We start from the raw sequence: 23932 nt of genomic DNA, 5'->3' as shown, positions 1-23932 counted from the left end.
GCGACAAAAACACAACAAAAAAAGTGTTAAAAGTAAGAAAATAAGCGATGAAGAAAGCAACAAAAAACGACAAAAAGACGACAAAAAAAACTCTACGAAACAAATGAACAAGCTACAGTATACTAGATAAGATTTACACCCCAGCAATTTATTAAAAACAAGCAGACCACATGTGGGCCTACTGTTAATCTCGAAATACATGGCATTGCTAATGTGGAAGTAAGAGTCTTAAACAGTGCAATATACTGTATTTCTATGATGGTCCGCCTTAATTCACCTCTCCGTCGGGCAAAGCTGAACTAAAAGCTCATTACAACTCAATCCCTGTAAGCTAATGTTCTGTAAGGGCCTAGAGGTTTTGTTTATCTCTTCGTTAAGTTATTTTCGTCAGACAATGAGATTTTAAGATGTTATTCTTTACCTTTACATGTTTCAGCTTCATCTGTCTGAATTAAAAAAAGCTCTATCATATGAGGCTACCAGCTGTTTGGTTCCCCCTGCTGCAGACTGAACCAATAGCTGTTGTCACACACCTGTGGACAAACTCTTTCAGCGGGAGACAATCCAGATTGATAAAATGTCAGCAGTCGTCTGAGCTAAGGCCAAATCCTGCATTTTGTGCTTCTGTAGCTTCTTGGGGGTTTGCTGTCTGCAGCTGTTAGCTCTAAAAAACTCTGAGCTGTTCTGGGGAGACGGTGGCAGATTAAACAGAAATCCTGCTGATCCAGCCCCATAACTCCCCTCCCCCCATCATCACACATAGATCTCCCAGAGACGGTGCAGTGTTCCTGTGAGTGACCACTTTATCTGTGATGTACAAGACGTGTTCTATCTGTGCTTGTGACATGCCATAGCAGGTAACACCCCAGAGGTGAGCAGAGGCATGGTGTTGGGGGAGGGTGTGGGGTTAAAACTAGGGCAGGTGGTTATAACATGGACAAGCTCAGCTGCCAGAGTCTGTCTGGTCAGTCTGGGATGATCCAACCTCTCAAACCATTAGGAAGCACTTGGTGTCAGGACACAGCAGAGCAGAAAATGCAGCTTGCCACTTTTCATTGTCATGTAGTTTTCCCTTTATATAGGCCTTTGACAGCGTGCTTGCACCAGCAGTTATAGCGGTTGTAGTCCACTGCAGAATGCTGTACAATTTAAGTTGAGCTTTTTGTCAATCATCGACGCTTGCAATGAAATAGGGTTCTGTTTTGGCAAGAACCTGGTAAGATGCATTGACATTTTTCTTACTGGTATAGACATGGTTTATTTACATCCAGTATAGGCACAATATAGTCCAATTTAGGTCGAATGTTGACCCTTTTAGACTCGATTTGATCTTTATTTAGGCCTGGTCGTACTTGGAATATCAAACGACTTCTTATTGGGCTATAATGAAGGCTGAATATTATCCTACCTCGTCATATTTTTGATGAGGAGCGGTGAATTATGTGGACAGTACCAAAATATGTACACAAGCACAGTGACTAAAGAGTGACTTCTCAGGAGGCGCTGCTCCTCCACTCTCGTTATTTAAATATGTGTTAGTAGCAGTGTCTTTTTCAAATATAGATAAATAGCTCAAGATTCCATGGCAGGCAGCAACTTACTGATTGACATGTTAAAAACATCAGGATAGCTCCTTGTTTATTGCAGTAGATGTTTTGTCTTGAAGCTAAAGGCTAGCATTAAATTTAAATTTAAATAGCACAAAGATATGATAGTGTTAAATGAGCGTTATGTTATTTGGACAATTTTTGGAATTGTGCAAGACATCATTAAACCGTGCTGGGGAATTGGCAAAAGAGGAATAACAGGAGAATTCATTTGGAAGTCACATGTCACTCGTGGACAAAGAAACCATAAATTGTAAATTGGGTAAAAATTATTCTAATCTGTCATTGGCAATCAGCTGTTCCGTGTAAAAAAAAAAAGAGCAAAACATGCAAAAGCAGCGGTTCGCCTCGGGTATAAAAAAACATAACGTTAATGACTTCTGTTTTTTCCCAAATTTCCAAAAACATATAAGCCATATGTTCCTGGTTTGGGACTGGCACAGCAGCCTTGTGGATTCAAGCCAATGGCCGCTGGCTGCCCTGCTTTTTGACCACAAACGTGGGGGCCGCCATTGCTCCGCCGTTGCTGCAGTACCTCCATATCGCCGCTAGGCCCCCATTGAAAAGCATTGGAGTTTAGACACGTTAAAAGCCTGGTTTCAATTGTTTCAACACTAGACTAGGCTAGATATTCCTCCTGAGATAACGCTGGGTTAATAACAATATATGAAACCAGGCTGGTTTTCGTAATATGATTTTTTGAAATCTCGTACTTAATGAGGCTCGGACTGTTAGCATTGGAGCAGCGCGAGCTACACGTCACGCAAGGGCCGAGTCTACGGTGAAAATCCCGCCCGTATGTCCTTTTTAGGAACATGCTTCGTCAGAGTTGGGGAGGGGGAGTCTGTAAATCCGCCATGAATTGCCCCACGGCCGTGGTCATTCTGGTAAACGGGGAGGAGTGAGCATAAGACGTCCATTATTTTTTACAGTCTATGATTCAAGCAGAACTAAGTAACTCATGCCCCTTGTGGCCATCAGCGCCACTGCAGGTGTCGTAGCATGTTGCTTTTTTTTATTCATTAATTGTCCGTGAGAGTAAATACTACGCTGACAGAAACGACAAAGGGAGAGAGGGACATTGTACATCCAACTACACAAAAGAGATCCTTTTTTTTTTACTAAAACTTGGCTGTAAATACTGTTTAAGTGACGCTAGCCCGCAGTTAGCTTTGCCTGTTTGCATGTTAGCTTCTTCTTCGTGATTCCATCAGTGTGTATTGGGTCACCACCTTGAAGCAGGGAAAGCTGCAATTGTGAGACACCAGGGTGAGATGAAAGACCCCCCATTCATCCCATGAATACGTGTGTTGCAATCAAAACATTGATTAAGGTAAACAAGTTACTTAGTTCTGCTTTAATAAGTTCTGTTATTTGCTAAATTTCTCTTTGTTTAACATTAATACAGAATTTTTTCCTGGTTTGGGACTGGCACGCCTTGTGGATGAATTGCACATTTAAAAATTTTTTTTTTTAGTTTCTTAAACTCCTCATGCTTACCAAGTTAATGGAGAAATAGTTATAACTCTTTCCAAATCAAATGAATTTTGAGCACATGTGGATTATGTCACTCATTTATCACTTTGCACTTTTTGAGACTCGCTTGTCTCTGTGTCTGACTTGCTCTTTTGTCTGTCTTCGACCTCTTCTGACGTTCCCACTGCGACATGTTTCTCTCCCGCCTGCCTCTCTCTAGATTTTCTCCTTTTTGGCGCTTCAGCGAGGGGATTGGGAGGGTTTTTCTAAATTGGCACGCAGATTAATAATGCATCTAAAGAGAACGCACTGAGCTAGTTTGGATATATCTCTGACTGTCTGCCTGGCTTTCCTCTTTTGGTGTAACTTTACCTTGTGATGTGTTGTTAACTTTTCCGTCACTGAGTGGTCACCCGGTTATTGGCATATCAATAAACAACAGTTGCTCTGAAGATTTTTGGACTTTTTGAAGTTTCAAAGTGGGACTTCTCGCTGCTTTCACGTATGCATAATACATGTACGCGATTTAGATTTCATTTGATTCCATGCACGGGTTTGTTTGGCGCTCTGTGGGTATTTCTGCCTGCTATTCCCAAATTGCTGTGTTAAAAAGCAAACTGCACTCGTGAGCATAAGCCCAACTGTAGCACCATCATTAAAGTAATGAGCAGGAAGTTAGCACCGAAGTCGACCATAAACATGAGCTGGTGAGGAGAGGAGAGAGAGGCCCAATCCCATAAGGATAAGTCTTCAAATCCTCCACGCTGCCTCCGACTCATTCTGGTTAATTAAGTCGAGTCAAGTGAAAGGAAAATGGGGTCCTGCCTTGCGTAAGTCTGTCGGATCAGCACAATACGGCATTATTATTATCAAGTCTCTCACTAAAACTGTCTTTTGTGCACTCAGAATGAGCAGGGACGCACTTCTGTCGGTCTATTGCTCTGGCCACCAAAGCAGAGCACTCGAATCACGGTGGAGTTTTGAGTGGCTCCTGTTTCGCACATTTTGGCACAAACAAGATGGCCTTAAATACCAACACTTTTATATAAATGGCTTCCCTTGAAAAGTATGTCTGAAGTGGAACTAAGAAACCTTGGCTTACCGTTGCTCAGAGAAAAGACTTTATAACAGCTCTGCTTGTGTAAGTCTCTCCCTGGCCTTGCACTAAAGAACAAACCTGACTTGCTAGTGCCATATGAAGCATCCTGGACTCGGTGTACCTCAAGGAGTGGTCTCTCCAGAGTCAGAACTACAATCCCAATTCACTTTTATTCAGCTAAAATCTGCAAATCCTGTTCAAATCCGGGCTCAAAGTACATTGCTTTATTGATTATGAACGCCTTTTCAGTGTGATTTGATGTGCTTTACTAGTCATTCCTAGCAATATGCGTATTTGAATGGGTATTTGTTGATGTGTGTAAGTCTGAGCGTTCTTGAATTTAGAAGTCTTGTGTGAACACATTTGCTTTAATTACACATAGGGATGTCACGATTCTACATTTTTGAGTCACGATTATTGAGAGGAAAAATATTGCGTTTTTACGATTATTCACGATTTGCAGAATTAGGGAAGAAAATCTTGAGAATTTCTCTAAACCTTTGCAGTCCTGTCTAAATCTTCACAAAATATAATTATTTAAGGGTTGTTTTAATGTAAACCCTTCAGCTTATGTTATTTTTATCTTTACACTTTTGTCATTACATAAAAATGTAGTCATATATCATATAAATTGGCATTAGAATATTATTGTCTATACCTAAAGGAAGCAAACTTATGGAGATGTAATATCTATTTCTTTCCATGCGCTCACACAGTTCATGTACATTTATACGTGACATGAACACGGCTGCACATGATTCTTTTGGGACTCTTCCTTTGGCAGTTATGAAAATGGATAAGATTTGCACATATTGTTCGTGCTGTTGACTTCATGTGTTTTGGAGCGGATTTAACACTACAGATGAGTGCACACAAGTAAATCATGAGACGATTTACCCTGGGCCTGAAAATTCTAACAATTAATCAATGTGAGCTTTTATAATCGTGGTATTTGTAAACTCGGTTAATCTTGACATCCCTAATCTCACACAAAGCCTTAAGGATAGGGGTGGGAACCTCTAGGTAGCTCACGATTTGATACGATACGCGATGTATGGTTTGCGATAAAGATAATCTCACGATAAACCAATACTGCGATAATCGATATATTGCACAAAGATAATCTACGATACATCATTTTAAAATAAAAACATGCTACTTTTAACCTTTATATGAACATACATATTATTCATCATTTACATTTCTTTTCATGTGCTTTGTATCTCTTTCTTTGTGTGTATAAATGATCTCTGAATTACTCACTGAAAATGAGTCATTGATCTGTCAGTGTTTACATTTAAATAAACTACAAACCACAGTCCTATTTCAAAAGGAATAAATCAACCCCAAATTAATCCTATTCATAATTATATAAACTATCTATCATTAAGTAAGTGGGAAAAGTTTATTTGTATAGCGCCTTTCAAAGACACAAAGCGCTTCCCATATAAAACATACTGTAAAAACAATACACATACAAGTCACATTACATTATGCACAATACACATAGGCCTAAGTATGGGGAGGCGAGAAAGCCTGCCTAAACAGGTATTTCGAAAGTTGACACTTGAAATTGTCCACAGAATCCAACATGCGCAGGGCCAGCTTATTCCAAAGGCGAGGAGTGACAGCCTTGAATGATTAAAAGTAATATATTTGTGTGACAGTGTTTGGGCCAAGTGCTTAAAACTGTAGTGCTGCCCTCTGCTGGTCTGACTGAATTCTTAATCATTATTGGCCTCTATTGACTGTGAAATCAGTAGAGCCCTGGTGCTGCATTAATATGCATGACGTCGCTCATTAATGCATGACATCATCAAAAGTATCAATATCAGAATTAAAATCGGTATCGTCCCGCAAAATATCGCGATATATCGGGAAAGCTGAACTCTCTCCCTTCCCCACCCTCCCTGTCTTTATTATTTTTTTAATTTAATCTAAAAGCATAATTTGGTCACAGTCAGTATTGTTGTAACATTGCACTAAGTTATGTAATTGCTAAAAGGAGCTGATTTGCTGACAAGATCTAAATCTTCACTCCTAGATAATATCGCGCAGATTTGTTGCTTGTTCATTGTTATATTTTTTACAAGGCAGTCCTGGCCTTACATGCTCAGGTCGGCCATTGGGATTTCCTTTGTTGTTCTGTGGTGCAAAGATTTCACCAATCCGACTCGGGATGAGGCAAACGAGTGAAATGTTCAAATCTGGGAATACTCTAAAAATAATCCCTCTCAAGGCTTGCCATTTGAGGACATCACAGCCACACGGTTTCCGCTCTAGCAGGAAAAAAAAACCAAATAGCACTTTACCCAGGAGCAAGGAAATGAACTGCCAACTGTCCCCAACTGAGAATAGTTACAGTGGGTTTTGCAAATCCATGTGTATTTACCTATTTTAACTGGTCCCTGGACGATCTTCACTCCATGTGCCTGCTATCAGAATGAAAATGACATATTCACATTCACAATACAGAATGTGCAAATTGTGGTTCCTAATTATGATATGATAGTGTCCTGTCCACTGGTAACATAGTAAAAGCCAGACTGATAATACGGTGCAAATGACGTTACAACAGTAATACCAATTTGGAAATTTCAAATTTAAATTGTTTGTGGACACACAATGTGAAGCCGTTATAGTATTTCACTGCAGCTAGTGAAGGGGCATCTGTTTCTTGTTATGAATATGTGAAGGAAGTCACTACACTATCTGTCTTTTCCATCTCTGCTAAAGAGTAATTGAAGCTGATGTGATGACAAATTGAGAGCTGCATACAGGAAACAACTGAGCATGTTTTCTTCAGTTTGGTATTACCCAAATCTAAAAGCTTCTTGAAAAATGCGGCAAAATAGAAACAAAAACTAGAAGAAAACGCAACAAAAAAGTGTCAAAAGAGCGATGAAAGTGTAACAAAAACGTGCCGGAAAAGCAAAAAATAACAGAATTTTAAAAAGCAACGAATAAAATGATGCTAAAAAGTTAGCGACAACACACCCAACAAAGAAGCAACAAAAACTTGCCAGAAAAGCAAGAACATGTACCAGAAACACAGCAAAAAAGCAACCAAAAAAGTGATGAAAATGCAAAAAAAAGCCGACAAAAACTCATTAAAAAAAAAACCTATGAAAACACAACAAAAGGGAAACAAAAACGCGACAAAAAAGCTACGATCAGCTTAGCTTCTAAAATGAGGTGTTACACTGACTCTGCAGTCGAGAAGCTTTTAGATTTGGGTAAAGCTTTGTCAAGGCGGGGGATAAAAGGTTAATACAATTGAGACAGAAGAAGAGAGATTTATTCATAGGCAACTTCTATGTGAAAAATGTATAGGATTCAAATGGTGGCTTTATTGTAAGCTTGAGCTTCACCACCGTGGCCCAGGTTCGATTCTCTGAGTCTGCCTTGTAGGTTTCCTCCAGGTACTAGGGTTTCCCCTACCACTAAAAACATGTACAATAGGCCAGGATGAGTGATGTGTGTGAATGAATGGTGGTGGTCAGAGGTTGGCCCAGGTGACTTGGTGACTTGTGACATGTGAAAAGCGCTTTACAAGCTTCCATTCCATTGCGGTCAATTTGACAAGATTATCAGGTTTAGATTTTCTTGAGAGACAGAAACCATGTGTATGCAAGAGACGTTCTGTGTCAGTTCTTTCTGAAAGCATTGTAGTAAATTGTTAAAATGACATGAGCGGTGATGTAATGCAAAATAATACTATAAATACATCTTTTGAGAGCAGAAAAAAATCCAGTTATTTATAAAGTTTAAAAGATTGTCCCACTTTCTGCTGTAGCGCCGTTTGCACAAGTTATTTATATCATCAACCACACATGCACCTCTCAAAATGTATTATGGATAGCTTGTTCTAACCAAGACTAAAATTGATTTAAACAGTTTTGAATGGGTTTTGAATGTGTTCTTTGTGCCAGTCCTATGCCTGAGGAAATTATGTCAGGTCCCTGAAACATGCATTTAAACAGTAGGGCTGTGCACTTCATCGAAATTCAATTGCAATTTCGATTATTCTTTGATTTTTAAAAATATTTATATCTATTTTTTTTTTTTGCAAAGCAGACTTGCATTATTTCATGGCGCTGGGATTATTTTCCCTTCACATTTCACGTGCCATGGCTCATGCTTTTGCCTGACATAAAAACAAAACAGCGCTGTATGATGATGTCATCAGGCCGCGCTGTGTGAGGGCTGGCCAGCAGGGGGCAGGTGTGAAACAGAGACCTCTCCTTAATCGAGGCATACTTTGAATCACTTGTACTTTTATGACTGTTAAGAAAACAGAAAATATTCAGCATCGTCTTTTTATTAATAAATAAATAAAAGAAAGACTTTTTTTTAAAGGCAACAAATAATCATTTCATTTATGACTAAAATAAACATGATTATTATTTTGTCAATAATCGAGCAGCCCTACCAGACAGCACCTGCACCTTTACAGAGGACGCATGAAACAACAAGCTAATGGAAGAATTTGTTTTCGTGTACTGGTATGCACAGCTGTTTTTTTTTTTTTTAATGTAAGCTTTAATTTAGCTTTTCATCTGTACTCAAATGTACAGACCCACTTGTGGCTCCATTTGGTTTGACAGATTCTTCCCTGTTGTGCATGTTTTTTTAATTTTTTTATAACACAAGCCTTAGCCTCTCTGTGTCATTGTGTGTAGTGTGTTTGATGTCACACTGAGAGGAAATCTTCCAGTCTGTGGTTGCTGTGCACGGCTGCATTGTGCTCACTGCTCTGCCTCCCTCATGCTGCTGCTGCTTCCCCCATAGCAAACTCCAACATCACATCTCTGCAACCTCGTTACCAGCACAAGTGCAATCTCTCTCTCCCCCTCTCTGTCAGTCTTTCTCCTCCATGTCCCCTCCGTCAACGACATTTTCATAATCATCATTAGCAGCCGCGTGCATTGATAGGGCCATTTCAATATGCTGCTATTAGCACCAGAGTCGCACAATGTTATTGTGAAGTGAATACAGATGTCGAAACAAAACGTTTCTTTCGGACTTGACATTTAGAGAACCATTTTAGAGTAATCTGCCCGCATTTGCTTTGTTTGATTATTTCCTCATGAGGAAATTAATTATAGTGTATACATTTGGCACATAGACATTCATTCATTTTGACAATAATACAAATGCTAAAAATATGCTGTACTTTGAGTGATGCAATCTGACTAATGAGCCAAGTTTAAATTTACGGGTTTATTATGATGACAGATTCCATTCTCTTGTGATGTCTGTGGTGCTCCTGCAAGTGGGGATGTCACTACAAAGTGAGAAAAATATATTTTAAGATGTTGTTGTAAGTGTCAGGTTCCCTAGAGTTCTATGGACACACATTGAATCAGCGCAATTATTAAACACGTTATTGTGAAGATTAGATCATTTATTTGCTTTCAGGTGAAACTTTATATGTTATGGGACCAAACAGGCCCAAAACCTGGATAATGAAAAGAGTTCTTATATGCAGTGCCTCTCCATAAGCTTTGCCTTTTATATACATATATATATAATTGACATTTTTGCCATCTACTGTATACTATGGTAAGACTGTAATGCATTATCTCTTCTACAGTATTCTATTTACTGACATCACTCCTGCTAAAGCATGCTTCTACATTGTTCGTTTCCCCATTGTGCATCGCTAGCCTCATTTGTATGATTCTTCTTCTCTGAATATTTCACCAGACACACAGTCGAACACACCATTGATGACCTCCTTCTCGTCTTCCCTCTGCCTCCTTACACTCCCTCCCCCACCGCTTTACCCGTGCCCCCTTTTCTATCCCACACTGGTTTCCCCTCACCCCCGTGCTCCGTCGCCTCTCTCCCACCTGCCTGTCCTTTATCCCACAGGTTTCTTCCACCCCTCTCTACCTGGCCAGTCTCTTCCATGAAGCTAACGTTTCAGGCTTTGGTCTAATTCATTCGCTGTGCTTTGAGAGGGAGAGCGTGGGGAGGGGCCTGGGGAAAAGAGGACACGATGCAGTTTTATCTCCGAGAAACAGTCGAGCGCGAGCCACTGGTGGTATTTCCAATTCCATTTTATACCATGCAGTGCTTTGCCATATAGTCCTTCATGTTTCTTTTTGGTGTTTAGGAGTTTACAGTGTTTGCTTAGTTAATTGATATAAGAATAATTGTTAATTTGAAAGTATATTCCTGAAACTAGGATAGGCTCAACATCAAAGAATTGTTTTGACATTGTTTATGGTGCTTGTTTTCAATTTCCAATTCAGGTCTGGGCACAGCACTTAACTATAAATTGTATGCAATTTTGTAAATTTACAGTTCACCCTACATTAGAGCAGGTCAGAGCAGTTCTCAGATATTTTTGGACTGGGAATCATTACCCATTACAGTGAATTTAGGTGCTTAAAATCATATAAAATTTCATTTTTTTGTGAGCCTAAGACCTGAGTGTTTTTTGTCCCAGGACCCCCTACAAATGACACATACTCCAGTTTGAGAATGATGGCACTGGAGCATTTACCCCCGGGGTACACCTTGCATTTTGGCTCCAAGCTGCTTATGTTTGTTAGACATGGACAATGGCGTTGAGCAAGGTTTACAGAATGTGCTCATACGAAGACCTTTACTGTTCACTACACTGACAAGACTAGCTATTGACAGCTGACCTTAATTCAAATACCACACAATGCAGTTCTTCTTTGTTTATTGTTTGCTGCAGACAGCCGGCTCACTAAATGGACTGTGTGGCATGGAGACAGGACAGAGCAGGCACAGTAGTATAGACGCAAATGCCAGGATGTCTCTCTAAATGTCTGCCTGGACTGTTGGGAAGCATTGAGCCATTGATTTGTATGAGCTGCTGCACTGATAATGGCATTACACAGAGCCCCATGCTTAATCTACACACCTGTGCTCGGATTTCATATATGAGCAAAGAAACGCCTTTGAATTACAACCTAAGTGTGAATGCATACTACATTAGTCCTGAAGTTCATACATCAAAATATAGTGAATGTGCAGTTGGCCACACACAGCAAGGTATAAGCTTTAAGTGAATGCACTTGGCATGTATGTTTTAACATGCCACCTAGTATGACCCTTCCATTATGTAACTGGAATGCAGCACTGTATAGCATTAAAGGTGATAAAAAGTATAGAGTAAATTCATACATTTACATATGATTCAAAAGTTTCAAACACAGAGAATTTGAAACAGTATGTTGTTGCATTGGGTGCCTTCCCTTAAAGGAATAGGCCACCGTTTTTTCCATACTGAGATACGTTCTTACCTGAGCTTAGACGCTCAGCTAAGAACTCAGTCACGCAAACAGACCAAAGACGTAGCATTTAGCCTCTTCCAGCGTATTGCTGTTGCTCCAAACTGGGATGAAGTTAGAAGCCACCAAGCTCTTCCACGTTTTCCCTATTTAAACACAGTTACATGAAAAGTTACATGATCCAAGTATAGTTAAACAAAATTAAACATGTCAATTTTCTAAGCGGATAAAAAGGGGTACTATATTAAGGAGCTCTTTGACTTTACTGCGCGGATGTCGAACTGCTGCTTAAGTAGTATTACGCCTTACAATATAGTACCCCTTTTTATCCAATTCAAAAATCAACATTTTGTGTAACTAGACTAGGATTTTGTAACTCTTCACGTAACTGTATTTGAAAAGGGAAAAGGTGGAAGAGCTTGGTCGCTTCTAACTTGAGCACACGCACAAAGACCAGACAGGTACGCATCAACTCGTCTAAGCTCAGGTAAGAACATATCTCAGTATGGAAAAACGGTGGCCTGTTCCTTTAAGCGAACAATCTCTGTATGGCCTTGCTATCGCCGCAGGGTCGGTCCCTGGCCTAACAAACATTTGGAGCGTACTTCAACTGCTGCAGTTTGGTGGTTTTGACAGTTTTTTTTTTAACTGCTATTTATTTTCTGTAGATTACTGAATGAAAAAAGGGGATGTTTTTTGCTAAGTCATTATCTGATAAAAATGTTTTGTTTGTTTTGTTTGTTTGTATACTTTATTGTCCCCGTAGGGAAATTTGTCCTCTGCATTTAACCCATCCTTCGATGCCACTGGGGCAACCCGTAAGGAGCAGTGGTCGACGGCCGTGCCGCGCCCGGGGACCCATCTCCATGATGTGGAGCCAGGCTGATGGTCAGAATCACCTGGCTGGAGGATTCACCTATTGCACATGTTTTTAGTGGTAGGGGAAACCGGAGTACCCGGAGGAAACCTACGCAGACACGGGGAGAACATGCAAACTCCACACAGAAAGGCCCCGTCCTGGTGGGAATTGAACCCGGGACCTTCTAGCTGTGAAGCGGAGGCGCTAACCGCTGCGCTACCGTGCATTTTACCGTGCATTTTACCGTGCATTTTAATTGTACATCCTATTCATCCTATTGTTCTGAGGAGTTGGCCGGGCTTCACCAAAGTCTCCAAATTGTTTTTGAATGCCCTTTGAAGTACAACACTGTCTTAACTAATCTTTTTAATTGGTGCAGTGATGTAGGAACATCAGGCACATTTCCCCAGAGGTGATCTGTCGGACATTAATTGAGTTTGTGTGGAGCTGTGCTGCATATATTTTTACCCTGATAACTTTTATGACAACATTCATCTCTGCTATACATTTGGGTACAGTAAACTGTGAACTTTCCGCATGAAGGTGTGCTGCATTGTGTGATTGTTCGGTTGTTATCAATTGCTCAAGATAACTCAGATCTAAAATGCCATCTATATAAAAAAAACAACCAAAGCAATGAACCTGGAATAACATAAAGGCTTAGTTTGATGTTGACTTGCAAAATAGTGGATCAATAGGTACAACTTTTATCCCGAGCTCTGGCTTAAGTCCTATCACTCTACCATTGTGAGATATGGCCAAGGCTTTGAGGTGTTGCATAGACATTTAAGTGAACTGTTACTACACTGTTTACCACTTCAACATAAAGGGACACATCAACTCTCTCAGTCAACACCTTTATAATCAAACATCAATTTATTCCCGTAAAACGCCTGAACACACTGACACCTATTTAATTCTGTTTATTCCTGCCGCTTTGTATTTCTCTGCATTATTCTGTTTCTGAGTCAAAAATAGCACCCGGTATGTCAGAAAGCGACAGTGACAAAAAGCCAAAGGCAAACGAAGCGCATGCACACGCACACGCACACACACATACACACACACACACACACACACACACACACACACACGCACACGCACACGCACACACACACACACGCACATTATTATCATCTAAGATCTTATGGCACCATTTCTCTGCAGTATTCCTCCCCTTATCTCGTGTCATTCATGTCTTGTCGCCTTTTCTCCTTCTGCCTTATCTCCGCAGGTTTTCAGACGCTGAGACCTGAGAGTTTGTGGTGCGAGAAGCAAAATGAGCGACAATGACATGGGTGAAAATGAAGACAACAGCCAGGGGGATTCTCCCTTCAAGAACCTGCTGCTCTTGGGCGCCATCGCCGCTGCCTCTGCCTTCGTGGTCACAATACTCATCGTTCTGGTCTGTGTGGGCTGCCAGAGGTGAGCGAGAAGGATTAATGTTACTTTGTTATCTGCAGCTCAAGGGGGGGGTGTAAAAAAAAAAAGAGAGACGACTGCAAAATAATCAGTTTCTCTGGCTTTATCTCTTTCATACTTTTCTAAGAAAATATAGTTCCCCAGAGCGCACCCATGAAGTTAATTACAATACATCAATATAAGAAAGTTGGGAATACCGCTCATATGACTTGGCAATTTTTGTCTAGTGATGCTACAACATCTCAATTGCAATAAAATCAAAACACAATCAGACAAAACACACTCATGATTACAATCTAATTTTTTTGTGCACTACGATGTTCTCTGCAAACAAAGGATCTCCTTATGTCTAAAACCTGCTCACCCCGTGGTGTGTAGACTTCTGCAAACATGTTCTAAAATGCATGTGATTCTCGTATTCGGTTAGGAGTGCATATTTGAGTATTCTCTCAAATGTTTTTCTCCTGGGCAGGTTTAAAATATGCGCAGTGACCTCGAAGATCCCAAAGGCAAAGCTAATCGCAATCGCAATACAGTCCTTGTCAGAAAAATAGCATAAGATTTTTTTTTTTTCCAAATTATGCAGCCCTACTTAATGCCTTTTTGGACGCATTCGGCCATGACTGTGCAGCAGTATAGGATATTAAGGTTTTTTCCACTGGGTCAGAAACTGAACTTCCATATCCTGGCCAGATAGCAACTTAAAACCTTCTAACCTACTGTCATCTTTTCTAGAGGGTCAAATAATTATAATTACTGAACAACAGAATAATTGCTGTGGTCTTTCTTTTTTTTTTTCTTCATCAAAGTTGTCGATGAACCACTTTGCCGTCGCGAGTCCTTCATCTAATCATTGCTTTCATCCATCTCTTGTGATGTCTTCGCCTGTTCTTTCCATCGTCTCTCTGCTATGAGCCTGTAATGACTCTTAATGTCAGATCAGTTACAGTGATGTTTACAGTGCAGAGGAGACAGAGTCGGCCCTAAGAGACTCAGGGCACCATCACGTCATTCCCGCAGTGAGAGAGAACCCTGCACTATTTTTTTTAAGAGGATCACGCTCTGAGCCAGCATGGACCAGGGGGGAAAGCAGACTTCAGGGACCAATCACAAGCCCCTTTGGGATCTTTGGCTTGGTTGCCAAGGGTTACACCGATAAAGAGAAAAGTTTGACAAGCTTCTCATGTTACGGAAGATCCAAAAAAGAGACATATATTACATTTGTTGCATCTTTGGTTATATTCAATTGTGTATCTTTTTATCAATTATACCAGAGACGTGCCCAGATCAGTGTGTGATTAAACAAACTAATCAAACCCAGAAAGCCCAGCGATAGGACATGCAATTCATACAGTCTGCTAGCTTGGAAGCCCTAACCGCCCTGCATCTCTGTACTATAAAACTACCTTTCTCCAGTATTGATTTTTGACCAAGAAAACTGCATGTCCCACTTCTCCATTCACCCTTTTTTGACTGTCCTATTTGTATGCTTTCATACTTCTTCACTCTGGGTTCCCCCCCTGTGCAGCGTTATTATGAATTTCTCCTCAGGGGCCCGTTTTCTTCCCATGATCCCCTCTGGGTCCAATGCCCATATGCTTGTACAAATAGGATGTCGTTCCAGATCACTAGAGGAGACAATAGCTCGCAGTTGTTGTGCAGATTGTGAGAAAGTACCTGCTATGAATACAACTTGTTAAATTGGATTATGTGTGTGCTGTGAACACCTGTTCTTTGCTAATTATTGCCAAATAATTATCCCGTATATAGCATGATATACACCTTCTGTGAAAGGTAGGCGCACATAGGTCATATGAACCTATGAGCATCATCTGTGTAGCGACCTCACCGCATAAACAGTAACCCATAGCAACAGTCAGGTCCCTGGGGAGTTGAACACATACCACAAATAAATACCTCTTGTATGTTAGAGTTCATATTTGGAGGCAGTTTGTAACCTTAGCACAAAAGCACTCATTCAGTTTTTCTCATTAATTTCAGAGATTGTAATAAATACTTTACTCTGTGGTTTTCTCTATTACTAACACCCTGTTCGTCTGCAGTATTTTGCTATAATATATTCTCGAAAGTTCTTGTCAAGGACGCTTGCGTATACAAAGAAAAAGCTACGATTAATTTCACAGTTTGACTGGGCTCCCCTTATCACTAAGGACTTCAGTGGCCTCACCAAAGTTTCATTGTGATACTATCTCTCCCTCTCCGGGTCTATGCCTGTCCTCTCTCTCTCTCTGTCCACTGGCTTCTGCTGACCTTGCTCTGTGCTGCTGATGTGTTCTCAGGAAAAGCAAGAGCAAGCATCCCCCGGCTGGAGAGAAGGGGACATCAGTGAATATGGTGAGTTGTCTTCTGTCAGTCACAGCCACAATCCATTCGGAGATGTCGAGTGTTGTTTATCAGAAATGTATTTAGTAACAGCAATGTAAATACTATCCAGTGCAATCAATGACAAATCAAAACATTATGGAATTATGTTGTACTTTACAAATCTGTTTTCTACTAGGTCTATATGATCACAATCTAAATCACAATTACAATTGCATATTTTTCCAAAATTGAATACCATTAAATACCATTCTTTATTTAAATTGTCCGTGTTCTGTAAATTCTGCCTGCATTAAGTTGACTGCGTATATGTGTTGTAGCAAGGGACACTCCGGCATCCCAAACTGAACTCGATGAGCAAATCCGACACCAGGCTGCATGAGATTAATCGCTTTCCCTGCAATGGAAACTGTAAGTGACAAGTTGACACGTTTGTATCTATTAGCTTTGGCATAACAAGCTCCCGCTGACGTAATGCCCCGCCAGTAACACTATCTCTCCCGCAGCAGTCAGTAAAAGTCGTCCCGCCAGCATGGACCTCCTGCTCCTCCACAGCCGGCGCTCGCAGACGGACCTGAGACCATCCCACGGACGCCAGCTCCCTCAGATCCCCACCAGCCCCCCGGGGAGTGGCCAGGACAGCGGGGGAGAGACGGGGGCTGATCCAGAGGCTGGGCTTGGGGGCGGTGGCGCAGGAGGAGAGGCGAGAGACCACACCTATACCGAGGTGGGAAGGAACAACCCCACCCCGATCCATCCTCTCGACGATGGGCTGTATGAGACAGTAGGGGTACGGGACGGCGAGGTGGGTCACAAGATCACCTCCGCACCACCCTCCATACTGTCCAACTCCCCGGCTTCCGTCAGAGCAGCACACAGCCCTCCTGCACAGGCTAATGGGGCAAGAGGAGGGAACGGCTTTGCCAATGTGAGTTTAACAATACAGTCCAAAATGGAGCAACTTTATGGTAGAAAATGTTATTACAGGTGTGTGGGAAATGTAAGTGATCGAATTAAAGCAGAACTAAGTAACTTGTTTACCTTAATAAATCCTTTTCACTGTCCTTCTGGGGGTAATACAAGTGTTGATGGGATGATCTGGGTGGGTGATGATGGGTCTTTCATCTCCCCCGGTGTCTCTGGCCAGAAGACAACAATTGCAGCTTTCCCTGCACCGGGTCGGAGTCACCAATACACACTGATGGAATCACGAAGAAGAAGCTAACAGGCAAACGGGCAAAGCTATCTGCCAGCTAGCGCCACTTTAGCAGTATTTACAGCCAAGTTTGAGTGAAAAAATTGATCTCCTTTGTGTAATTGGATGTACAATATCCCTCTCTCCCTTGTCTTTTCAATCAGCGTAGTATTTACTCTCTCATGGACAATTAATGAGTAAAAAAACCGCAACTTGCTACGACACCTGCAGTGGTGCTTATGGCCTCTAGGGGCACGAGTTACTTAGTTCTGCTTTTCCTTTTTGATAAGCTTTCAAGATGTTCCATTGCAGGAGTTGTTAGGTAATCCTCCATATTCTGTGAGATTCTTCTCAAGAGCTAAAAACACTTTGATGTTGTCATGAGATTGGATGAAAAAGCTATTTGGGTGACTTGTCAGGTAAATAAGATTCCCTTTTAAAAGTGCCACTGTGCCAGCAAAGGAAGAGTCCAGGCATTCTGTTGACTCATTATTTGATTGCATTGGGGCCAGTACATGTTTTTGAAAAGCCCGAAAATTAGAGACCTTCATTATGTAACCAACAACTTCCACCAGGAGGAGCTGTTTAGTCTTGTGCGTTGTACTTTGCAGAATGGCAGGGGGAATGGGAGAACAAATGGTGGCAATGGGACAATCCCAGGACGAACCAACAGCCTGAGTGGGATGAACAGGTCTCCTCTGTCCTCTGTCAACTCTCTGACTAACCAGGAGCCTGGAGGAGTGGAGTACGCTTCAGTGCGCAAGTTCAGGAAGGTAATAAACAACCCCAACATGCAGGAAGTGGGACAGAATAATAGAATATAAGAAGCATCATTCTATGGAAAGTTACGCTTTATGTTATATTTATTTATTAATTTAATTCAAAACATCCAAAACAATCACAACAAAACTGCAAAGCCAATACAGTCGGAATGAAACGGAGCAGAGGAGAAGATCAAATGTTATAATATCTGCCCCTTTTGTTACTTCACAATCACTTCACAATCACTTCTGTCATGTTGTCTTTTTATATTTTATAGCTCCAGTATTTTAGCCACCCATTAGCATTGTGAAATACATAGATGGGCCTAGACTGTCTGTGCTGTCTTAGAGCTCTGAATCTCTTGTTGTGCATTATCCTTTATCTTAATGTCTGTTCCCCTAGTACACGCTTATAAAATAATTTGACCACACTATTATTTAGCACCCTAAAAGCTTGCATGTTTTCTATTGTTGTTCATGTACAAACCGTTCAGGTTGAGAAGTCCAGCAGGAAGGAGAATAATGGCGGCGATAGCCAGTCAGACCAGTCCAGTGTGAGTGACTCGCCCTCTGCTCCTCCGCTCCATCGCAGCCAGGAGTTTCCACGCAAACCACTCGAGCCATTTCACATACACTCATTCCCCAAGGTACAGCAACCAATCAATAACTCTCTCAGCCCACTGCTCTTTCTGTACAGGAGCACAGTTATGGCAGCATGCAGGTCTAGACAGTGACCAACAGAGGGCAGTGTCCACAAATGAAAGCTGGCTTTTGTTTCTTCAGGCTTTTTGTGATTCCCTTGTTGTTACTTTCATATCTTTAGTTACCAACACTTTTGGCCAATTCAGTGTGTTGATAAAATAAAACTTAGTTTGCCTAGGTGCAAAACATAGCTAACAAAGAAGATAAGTATGCAAATTCAGACAAGAATGCTCAGACATCCAGGTCGATAAATAGTCTGATGATTTTGGCAGACTTTTCCACAAAGTTTTTCACTGCCTGCTTTGCCGTCTACATCATGGAATGTCTCGCTGCAATGATTCCTCAAACTCTGATTAAATATGCAATCGAAATGAGATGTGCAAAGTACTTTTAAAAAATCATTTAATTCATTTATCCCCCCAGATGTATTTTAGGAGCATTTCAGGAAATATTAGAGCTGATTCAAAAGGAACGAACCGATTGGAGATATATATGAAGAGTGGATTTGTGCTGTTTAGTTCGAGAAGTGACTTTAGTTGTTGACCCATCTATTCTTAATCCTTCGCAGTGTGCATGTATGGTGTGTGTGTGTGTGTGTCACTCTATTTGCCTGAAGTGCAGCATTGGAGCAGCGGCGTAAAGAGTGGAGGGATGGATTATGTAAGAGCCTGGCCTGCTGCCAACAACTGCCTCTGCGTGTGTGTCTCCGAGTGTGTATTTGTGTTCAGTCTTTCAGCGTGTCTATCAAGGCCCAGCTAACAGGTAGCCAGCAGCCAGCCAGCTGAACGGATAAATAATGTCCACATATTGAAACCATTTTCCCCGCCTCAGCCAGCGCCTATTACTCACACTGAGAGCACAGGAGGAGAATATAAAAGTTTAATTATCCTTGTTTGCATGTGCACAAACCGGGGCATGACACAAGTAATTGGTTTATAATTGGATCACCACGGGGCAAGATTTTCAGAAGGTCATTTGATTTTGATTGCTGCTTTGTTTGATCCGTTTTGTTATAAATTAATGTATTTAAACATATACAAACATCAACACAAGATTCATTTGGATTGTTATCGCACAGTTTCCATGCAATAAAACATATAAATACTGTATCAGCAAACATTCTTTATCATTATTTGTGAGCAATTTAAGTATTAAAATGTGCAACTGAAAAACGACAACAAGCCAAGAATTGTTAAGACTGTAGATAGAACATATTTTAACCATCAATCAGAATACATGAATATATACTGTGCATACATACTGTAAAAACATTTTTTATCTTTGCTTTTTATTAAGTTAATTATAATTTATAGCATTCATCTGTAACTCAGTAGTGTGGTTTCGATGTAGAAATAGGGCTGTGAACATGTATAGGCAATTCAATGCTGACTAAACAGTAACTAATGCTATGCTAATGTTACCCAAGGCTCTTATAGATCACATAAGGGCTTATATATGGAAAGATTAGATATGAGCAAGCTATGTGTGTTTGTTGGTATATTTTGGCTAGAAGGATTTGCATGAAGCCCTGTGGAGAGGAGGGGAATGATTAACTTTAAGTTAAAAATTGAACAGAAAAACACACAGATGCTGGCCCAGCATTTTTTGAGTCATGGTGTTGGGAAAAATGTAACATCGCTAAATGCTGAAGTGGACTCTTTATCAAAAATATTGGCTTTGGAAATAGGACTGACAGTCTATTTCTTTTTCTATAATTGATTTGTAGGCAGAATAACCTTGTTGTGGATTTTCAATTACGCAAACCATAACACTGTCAAGCTCAAATCTCAAATAAAAGAGCTGGACTAGCCCAGCTCATGCATAACCTCAGAGCTCTCGAACCATCTGATCCTGTCAATGTCTAAATCACACACATGCACAATCATACCCACAATCTACAGTAGCATCGTTTGAGGAGCAGTAGCCAGTCAGAATAGCTTATATTCTAGCAAATAGAAGTGCATCTACATATATAAATGATTCAACATATTTGACTTTAATAGTTAATTGTGATTTTATATATGTTTATTAGGAGGCTGTGTTCATGGGCAATGGGGAGCAGTACATCTGGAAGCCCCCTGAGGAGGACGATATAATCACCCTGCACCCACCTCCACTCCGTGGAGACAACCCACAGGGACACCCGTCACCCCCCACCGCAAAGGAGGTACTGTCCTGTCTGTCTGTCAGTATGGATTTTGTTTGGTCAATGTCAACGGGACAAGGCCAACAGGAGGCAAGATGAATAGGGAGACGAGTTCTCGCTCTGCTCTGTTCAACAATCATCATCAGGGCTTGACACTGGTTTCTAACTTTTGCTTGTAACCTGCTTCAAAAGTATGATAACTTTTTAAATTGAAATATGTAATATCTAAGTATTTAAGCTGGACAGTTTTTCTTAGTGGTATATATTGATTTTAAGGCCAAAGCAGTAGCAAATCCTGTAACAAACCACAAATTGTGGATGTGGTTGATTATTTTATTTATTTCTTTGAGAAAAGAATAATTATTTTTATGAAAACCTTCACTATCATGGAAAACTCCTGTCCAACCGAGCTGACACACATATCGTATGTTGTCCTGTTTTGTACGTCATTTTGAGAACTCTTCACTGTTCCAAAGACAGAACGGCAATTGTTTATTTCTATCGCAACGGTCAGAATTTCACATTTTTTTAAACCCATGGAGAATTTTCTGACATCATGTGGATACAAGCTATTGCCCATGCAGTCATAACAGCTCTGGCCTCTGACCCACCTATCATACGAGGCCTCTTTCTGCAGGGGTCATGTGACATGGAGCCTGCACGAGAGCGCTCCCCCTTCACCCCTCCCCCTTGACCTGCACTTTGACCCCATTCCCCAGTCTGTCGCTGTCTGCCACAATCCAGACCCGATGGTATCCTCACCTGCTGTAGCATAATATTGTAGAGGCTTTTGTTAAGAGGAAATCCATACAGACGCTCGTGATTGGCTCCGAACGAATTGGATGCCACGAGCTAAACAATGTATGCATGTCTGGCAGTGAGATGGGGGAAGCCAACATCCACCAGTCATGTCGCTTAATCCAACACATGTGCTCCCGACCTCTCCACCCCCACCTTTTTTTTCTTCCATATCATTGAACACACAAGATCATGTTGTCGGAATGAAATAGTAGAAACGTGGGCGTGTCTGCTTCCAAATCTCATCCTGTGAATGTTAACTAGGTCAGAAAATAATTGCGCTGCTCAGATGATGATTCGATAAAACATAATGACTAAATGTGTGTGTATTTTAAGCAATCGTAGCCAAATGTAGAAAAGGAAAAATGTCACATTTTGCCTGACGAAGGCCACTGGCCGAAACGTTGCATTAATAAAGGAACACTGGTGTTGCAAGTATACAGTGTGCGAGAGATTTTTCCTTTTCTACATTTGGCCTCTATGCCTTCTCTTACGCACCCGTTTAAAACAAAGAGATGTGCGAAGTAAACCTTCTTTAATTTTAAGCAATTGTAGCCAGAAATTATTTGCAGAACAGAACACACGGGATGATTCAATAAAAGTGAAATGTGGTGTCTATTTTAAGCTATTGTGGGATGTGTTAGGGATAAGCAAATGAGTTATTACTGGTCACCTGATTGGATACTTAAAATAAGCAAAGGATTTATGTTTCTGCCTTAAAGTTTAATCTACTTCCAAATAACTTGTTGCTTCTCCCTCCGAAAATGATCAACTTTCTCAATGTTAACGTTCTCTTTTTGACTTTTTGCATTTTCCATTCAAGTATTTGTTTTTGTGCGTTTACTTTTCACTCCTGGAGTTTGTCATTCTGTCAGTTTCCATGCCCCAGCCCCACCTCTCTCTCTCTCTCTCTCTCTCTCTCTCTCTCTCCCTCTTTCTCTCTCTCTCTCTCTCTCTTTCTCTCTCTCTTGTTCCTCCTTTACCCCTCCCTTTGTGGCTATTAGGGGGCGCTGCCTTCTTCCACCAATCACATTCACTCCTGTCGTATGAATATCAACTGCTTCCAGACTCTTAGGAAACTTATGGCATTTTCACTATTCATCAAGTTGGCAGCAGTGGGTACATTAGTCATACATGTATTGTGTTTCCGTGCATAATAATCATTGCTGACCAGAATTAAATGTAGCTAAAACCAGAGCAGATCTGCTAAAAAAAAAAAAAAAAGGACCAGAAAGGCAGAACCAAGGAAGAGAAAAGAAAACATACAAAACTCTGGCTTCCTCAACAGCTGCAGCCTGCAGTTTCGAAATCCCCGTCATCTTGTGACTTCCTTCCTCTGCTGTGCTGTGTGCGAGCTGCAAACTCTGCATGTACAAAAACACATATGAATACAATTGACATAGTAATGGTTTACCCAACACAAACAAAGGTAAAAAGTGAATATGTGTGTGTATACAATGCACAAGTTACAAACAAGAAACCTGTTTTAACTGATCGATTGGCTTATGAGATGTAAATGTGCAACTATTCTAAAGACATTGGATATGTTTTCTGGCCAGGATTGCATGTATGTAGTAATTGAAATTGTTTCATTTCATTGTCACTCTGTACTCATTTAAGCACTTTTGCAGGGCACAGCACATCTATAAAGTCAATCTTTTAATATATACAAGAGAGTGTTTTGTATTGCCCTTATTTCTCGTTTCTTTTCTGGGTCAAAGCTGGTCTGGGTGTGAACACTGAGAGTAAACATGGGCATATCCCACAATCCTTTGCTCTTGTTTTGTGTGTGTGGAATTTTGACACAGAAATGCCAGAGGTCATGGCACTACCTCTATATATCTTCTTCTGTCCATGCCTCACAGTTGAGGATGTCATAGTCAAAAGATTTATATCATTGTCAAACAGCGGTACATGTACCCATAGAGACACTGGAGTTTACTTAAATTTACTTAATCCGAGTTTTGGTTTAGTTTAATTCACTGTTTTAGTTGTGGTTTACAGGATCTGGTTTGGCCTCGGTTCAGCTTTAGTTTAGAACTGGTTTATTTCTAGTTAAATCTAGGTTAGAACAGGCATGTTTTTCTTAGTTCGTTTTTAAGACATGACTTAGTCCCGCCTGGCTTAGACATAGTTTAGTTTTTACTTAGTCTATGTAATCTTTGTTTACCCTCAGTTGCTAGTGTTATGGATTAGGTCAAGGTTTACTCCAGTCCTGATTCTTGTTTCAAAGATAGGAGGTGAATTAAATGT

General features: G+C 40.8%; 1 protein-coding gene across 3 annotated transcripts in view; it reads left to right on the top strand.

Moving 5' to 3' along the window:
* The window catches only part of LOC306964498 (uncharacterized protein), a 42639-nt gene that overhangs the window by 14302 nt on the left and 4405 nt on the right, over positions 1–23932 (top strand). The window contains exons 2-8 of one of the 3 annotated variants that reach the window (XM_079558512.1): positions 13547–13737; positions 16035–16089; positions 16398–16488; positions 16587–17005; positions 17884–18045; positions 18528–18680; positions 20768–20902. In XM_079558512.1, the coding sequence (XP_079414638.1) occupies positions 13592–13737; positions 16035–16089; positions 16398–16488; positions 16587–17005; positions 17884–18045; positions 18528–18680; positions 20768–20902 (1161 nt within the window). In that variant the 5' untranslated portion in view covers positions 13547–13591. Of the gene's footprint in view, positions 1–13546; positions 13738–16034; positions 16090–16397; positions 16489–16583; positions 17006–17883; positions 18046–18527; positions 18681–20767; positions 20903–23932 lie in introns of all 3 variants that reach the window. The other 2 variants (XM_079558511.1, XM_079558513.1) reach the window with 2 other exon arrangements.

This window comes from Gobius niger (genome assembly GCF_951799975.1).
Source record: "Gobius niger genome assembly, chromosome: 6".
Lineage (NCBI taxonomy): Eukaryota > Metazoa > Chordata > Actinopteri > Gobiiformes > Gobiidae > Gobius > Gobius niger.
Note: the sequence above shows the minus strand (reverse complement) of the source record. Positions and strands in the feature narration are given on the sequence as shown.